The sequence below is a fragment of the Callithrix jacchus genome, chromosome 4 (assembly GCF_049354715.1).
Source record: "Callithrix jacchus isolate 240 chromosome 4, calJac240_pri, whole genome shotgun sequence".
Lineage (NCBI taxonomy): Eukaryota > Metazoa > Chordata > Mammalia > Primates > Cebidae > Callithrix > Callithrix jacchus.
Genome location: NC_133505.1, coordinates 95,274,137 through 95,280,443, shown reverse-complemented (window position 1 = coordinate 95,280,443; position 6,307 = coordinate 95,274,137). Strand labels below are relative to the sequence as shown.

Genomic DNA, 6,307 nt, shown 5'->3' with positions numbered 1-6,307 from the left:
TTCTATAGATTGAACGTTTTGACGTCTAGTAATTGAAAGTACGTGAAAGGATGATTTACACAAGAGGATACAATCATGACTCTCACATAACTACAAAATGAATGACATTGAAGATTTTATTTAACTCATTATTTAGTTACAGGACCAGTAAGATGTTACAACTGTTTCAAATAAGGACTTGAGATTTATAGAGATTTATACTCTCCACAGCACAAAAGGAATAATTTGCATAGCTATGGACAGGAAAGATATGTGTTACTATCAGTTTTCTAAGTGTTAACATCTACTATTACAAAATTGCAAAATAACCTAAAGACAATCAAAGGTATACATTCCTATAGGATCAGATAATCCCTGGAGGACCCACTGGACAAGGCTCAGCATTCTATTGAAAGAACACCCAGTAATCTATTTTGCTCATTTCAAAATCTGACAATTTTTCCTAACCATCTTCCTTCTCCTTGTTATTATATGTAACTCTAAAGATTATTCTTGATCACAAAAAAAAGGCTGGGCTCCTTAGGTTTGGCTGATGACTTCTACAGTGCGTCAAGAGAGTTATGCATCATAGAGGCCTCCTTTGACATTTGCTTTGTAAAATTTAGAGCCACACAGTGTTGAATGATTCCAAATTAGCTTCTGCCTAGAAGTTATCATAAGGAATCTCAGGTTGGACTTGTAAAAGTGTCCATTATTATCTATCTTGCTAAGATTAGGAGACCAAGCCCTAGAAACTCCACCAAATTTTACCTGCAGATTTGAGTGAATTCCTTTCTTCTAGAGGTTTCAGAAAAATACCCCAAGTACTTGCCTGAAAGTGACTTTCCTTACTAATTGTAAGACTGGACACTATAAACTGGACCTACGCCAGGTTTCCTGGGAGGACTTTGTAGGCGTTGGTTCTGTAAGTACAGCCAACCTTTATTCCTTAGAATGGCTTGTCTGTTTCAGGGGACTTCTTCAAAAAAAAAAAAAAAAAAAGAAAGAAAGAAAAAAAATGGCTTGTCACACCTCAATTAAGTGAATATTATTGTCAAGTAGGGCATTCAAAGCAAGGCTTTCATTGCATAATTGATGCTTCCAGTTGTATTTTGGCAAAAAGGAGGACAGATTCTTACTAAACCTATGCAAACAACTATATTGCCAAGAGATGTAAAAAGACTGGGTAAGGGTTTCTGAATTCAAAGAAGGAGAATTGTGAGAGTGAGAATCATATATCATTTACAAATGCTTCATTTAAGTTTATAAAAGCAGAATTTACAAACTTATTGTGAATTACAGATAGCATAAGAAGAGAAAAAAAGGCTTCTTACGATCCAGGAACAGAAACGACTACATTTCAAATAACCTTAACAAAGTCTCCCTCATCAATTCGTTCAGCCCTGTGTAATTAATTCTCATTATTCTGTTGGATCTTGGGTTAGCAGTTTTGTGAAACTGCATTTCAACTATAGAGTTCTGGGAATCCTGACTCAGTTTACCAGAACAGTCTGAAAGTTATCAAAGCCATGTCAACTCAGCTTTGAAGAGTCAATAGTTTGGAGTACGTAGTGCAGTCTCTTCCACAAGGCTCTGAGACTATCTTTTGATGAAAACACAAACTCCGACCTGTAGATTATAGCACAGTCTTAGAGTAAGCATCAAAGCAAAAGAAAAACTGTCTGCAAATAATACAGACTTGAGGCTAGAGTTAATTTATTACTGGTATTTTTCAAATGTGGAAATTGCAGTGAGGTTCATGATAAGAATATGCAACTGACAAGAAAATTTACTTGCTTCTGTGCCAAACATAAAAAAGCCTCTACCGCACTTGCTCTCCCAGTCTCAGCCACATATACAGCCCACGCAGGTACTGAGCCCTGGAGTTTCAGGGATTCAGCCACAGGAAGTGGGGGCAGGGAGCTGTCCAAATCCAGCCCTCAGCTAAAGCAAATAATAATGGCTGTAAGCTTAAAATAGATCCAGGGAGGAGCTCATTAATGTGAACATAGCAAGCAATTCCGCACCTCTGGCCTTATTCTTTTTGGAAATTGCTTTGGTCCATTTTTACTTCCTTTTATTCAATGCACCAGAACATACAGAATTTTACCAACATTTTTACCACATTTGACGATGAACTAATTTAGATTGGCCAAAATAATTGTTCCACTGGGACACAGGAATTCAACTTCAGTTCAGAAAATCCCTGACATCTGACGTAGGAGGATTTATAGGTTTAGTGGAAATTGCTTTCTCCTGCTCTCCAGATTGCATCCTGTGGGTTGATTTTTTTTGCATGAGTAAACATCCTTCTAATAATGAACAGAGGAATGATGTCTTAAGAGAGAAAAAGAACAACCTTTTCCTTTTTGCTGTTTCTGGAGAGAGCTGTTTGGATTTGGAAACCCATCTTAGCTGTCCCAAATATGAAATTTGGCATCGTTCTTTTGTGGTGGGGATGGGTTTTGGCCACTGAAAGCAGAGTGCACTGGCCCGGAAGAGAAGTCCACGAGATGTCTAAGAAAGGCAGGTGAGTGGACATTTAGGGACAGAGGATTTACGAAGAGGGTGTGCAAAGTGAGCTGACAGTATTGTCCTGGAAACGGCATCATTTCCAGTGTATGGTGTTTTGTGTGGATGCCTTTTTCTGCCCTTTCCCTTTGTTCTCCTGCTGCTCCCCTTTTAGAAAGTTAGAATTATGTTTTCTTTTAAAATGATGCTAGATTAGATCATTTTATCAGTGCATATTTTTAAATTCCTTATGAATTGCCCTGGGTGAAAGGTAGATTCTGGAAAATAGAATATATGCACTTTTTTCTTTTTTTTTTTTTAATCAAAGGCAATTGTTTGATTTTTTACAAAAGGGTTAGAACAAATGCAAATAACCAATGGGACCTCTATTTTGTGAGCATGATTCTGCTGTAATTATTTGTTAGATTTGTGAATCACTTTTTAATATTTTAAGAGAAAACAAAGCAGTTTTCTTCAAGCTGTATGGCTACAAGGATCATCATTAGATGGTCCCCTACCTGTAAATTGGGAGGGCCAGGGAAAGAGCTGCCTGCAGGTAAGCGCTTGCCTGTGGTCAACACTGAAGGTGCATGCCACCCTGTCCATGACAGTACTTGCAGCGGGAGCTTAGACAGGGAACCAGGCTCCCCACCAGCTCCTTAGCACTCAGCCTTACCTGGGCCATTCTGACGGCAGCACCGGCAATGTCTGTCTGGAGCGCACACCTGCTTGCCTGGCATCAGTCAACAATGTAGGAGACTTGGAGACAACCTAATCCGGTGCTCTCTCTGTACTGATGAGGAAATGGAAACAGTAGGGCATTCTTGATTCTTGGTCCTTTATTAGCCTTAGCTTCACATTGAACTTCAGCTTTCTTTGAGTGTAAATATAAATAGTCTGAGAGATCAGTGAATATGAAAAGAAATCTAGCTTTTGGGAGTTTGGGGTTAGGAGGAGGGCTGTGTGCCTAGTGCCTCAGTGCCCTCCCTCCCGGGCTGGAGGGAGCCCTCCACACATGGGCTCCCAAACAGCCAGCTGTAGCTCACAGTGTTTGTTTCAAGCTGTTCTTAACAATATCACAAAACTAGGAGCTAAAATACCCAGTGGTCATGGTGAGCTCTGGGGTACTAAGGCCTGTTACCATCAGAGTCAGAAGTTGCATGGGCAAACACTAGAACTTGTGGAGTGGTGCAGCTGTAGAGATGATTTCATCCAAAAGTATTTGTAGGGATTAAAAGCAACAACAACAAACTCTATTGGTCGTCATCAAAAACTTTTCCCAGGCCAGAGTTCAAATAGCAATCTATTAGCAAATATTGGTGACTAAGAAGTCTAAGAGAGTGAAATAGACTTTCTTTTAAATAATTTTTTTATTAAAAAATTTTTAATTGACAAATTATGATTGTATATATTAATGGGGTACATACAAAATGATGTAAGGATATATGATGTATAAATGTGAAATGATTAAGTCTAATTAATGTCTCTGTTACCTCAAATACTATTTTTTTGTGGTGAGAACATTTGATATTTACTCAGCAATTCTGCAATATACAATACACGATTTTTAACTATGGTCACCACGCTGTGCAGTATGTCTCAAACAACTATGCCTCCTGTCTAACTGAAACTACCTTTTGGCCAACATCTCCTTATCTCCTCAATCTCCCAGGCTCTGCTAACCATCATTCTGCTCTCTGTTAATATGATTTCTATTGTTTTAGATTTCACATACAAGGGAGGTCATACGGTTTTTGTCTTTGTTGCTTGACTTATTTCACTAAACATTATGTCCTCCAGGTTTATCCATGCTGTTGCAAATGACAGAATTTCTTTTTCTAAGGTTGAATACTACATTTTCTTTATCCAAGCCTCCATTGATGGACACTTAGGTTGTTTCTATTACTTGGTTATTATGCATAATGCTGCAGTGATAATGAGAGTGCAGATATCTCTTCAACAAACTGATTCCAAGTCATTTCATATACCTGGACATGGGATTGCTGATCATATGGTAATTATGTTTTTAGTTTTTTGAGGAAACCCCATCCAACTGTTTTCCATAATGTTTACGTTTAATTTATGTTCCCATCAACAGTGTTACAAGGGTTTTCTTTTCTCCACATCCTCGCCAAGGCTTGTTATCGTTCATCTTTTTAAGTTTGTTTTGTTTTTTTGTTTGTTTGTTTGTTTTAGAGATACGGTCTTGCTCTGTTACCTAGGCTGGATTGTAATGGTTTCAAGTGATCCTCCCACCTCAGCCTCTTGAGTAGCTGGGACTACAGGTGCGCTACCACGCCTGGGTAATTACAAATTTTTTTTTTTTGAGACGGAGTTTCACTCTTGTTACCCAGGCTGGAGTGCAATGGCGCGATCTCGGCTCACTGCAACCTCCGCCTCCTGGGTTCAGGCAATTCTCCTGCCTCAGCCTCCTGAGTAGCTGGGATTACAGGCACGCGCCACCATGCCCAGCTAATTTTTTGTATTTCTAGTAGAGACGGGGTTTCACCATGTTGACCAGGTTGGTCTCGATCTCTCGACCTCGTGATCCACCCGCCTCGGCCTCCCAAAGTGCTGGGATTACAGGCTTGAGCCACTGCGCCCGTCCTACAATTTTTTTTTTCTATAGACAGGGTCTCACTATGTTGCCCAGGCTGGTCTAGAACTCCTGGCTTCAAGTGATCCTCCCACCTTGGCCTCTGAAAGTGCCAGGATTATAGGCATGAGCCACCATGCTGGCCATCTTTTGATAATGGCCATTCTGACTGGTGTGAGATGATATCTCATTGTGGTTCAAATGTGCATTTCCCTAATGACTAATGATGTTGAGCATTTTTTCATATCTGTTGGCCACTTGTAGCTCTTCTTTTGTAAAATGTCTGTTCAAGTCCTTTGCTCATTTTTAATCAGGTTACTTGTTTTCTTGATATCGAGTTATTTGAGTTTCTTAGGTATTTTATATATGAACCCCTTATCAGATATGTATGCCTTGCAAATACTGTCTTCCAAGCCGCAGGTTGTCTCTTCACTGCATTAATTGTTTATTTTGTTGTGCAGAAGCTTTCTAGTTTGATGCAATCTCATTTGTCTATTTGCTTTTGTTGCCCAAGCTTTTGGAGTCAAATGCAAAAAATTCACTGCCTAGACTAATGTTGTATAACTTTTCTCCTATGTTTTCCTCTATCAGTTTTACAGTTTCAGGTCTTACACTTAAGTATTTAATCCATTTTGAATTGATTCTTGTAAATGATATGAGATAGAAGGTCCAATTTCATTCTTCTGCACGTAGATATTCACTTTTCTCAACATATTTATAGGAGAGATTTATTTTTGTTTTTGGTTTTTTCATTGTGTGTTTTTGGGACCTTGGTCACAAATCAATTGACTGTAAATGTATGGGTTTATTATTAGGCTCTCTCTTCTGTTTCACTGGTTGATGTATCCATCTTTATTCCCGTTCCATGATGTTTTAATTACGATAGCTTTGTAATATAGCTTGAAATCAGGTAGTGTGATGCCTCCAGCTTAGTTCTTTTTGCTCAAGATTATTTTGGCTATTTGGGATCTTTTGTGGTTCCATACGAATGTTAGGATTTTTTTTTTATGTCTATGAAAAATGACTTGGAGTTTTGACAGGGATTGCACTGAATCTGTAGATCACTTTGAGAGTATGGACATTTTAACAAGATCAATTCTTTCAATCCATAACACATCTTTCTATTTATTTGTGTCTAATTTCTTTCATCAGTGTTTTATAGTTTTCATTGTACAAAGTTTTCACTTCTTCCATCAAATTTATTCATTTGTCTTTTTTTTT

At 38.5% G+C, this 6,307-nt stretch overlaps 1 protein-coding gene across 2 annotated transcripts in view; it reads left to right on the top strand.

Moving 5' to 3' along the window:
• The first annotated feature begins 2,256 nt into the window (after window positions 1-2,256).
• Window positions 2,257-6,307, top strand: part of GABRR1 (gamma-aminobutyric acid type A receptor subunit rho1) — a 46,741-nt gene continuing 42,690 nt past the window's right edge. For both annotated transcript variants that reach the window (XM_078369766.1, XM_002746814.6), the window contains exon 1: window positions 2,257-2,509. In XM_078369766.1, coding sequence (XP_078225892.1) covers window positions 2,406-2,509 — 104 coding nt within the window. In that variant the 5' untranslated portion in view covers window positions 2,257-2,405. The remainder of the gene's footprint in view (window positions 2,510-6,307) is intronic.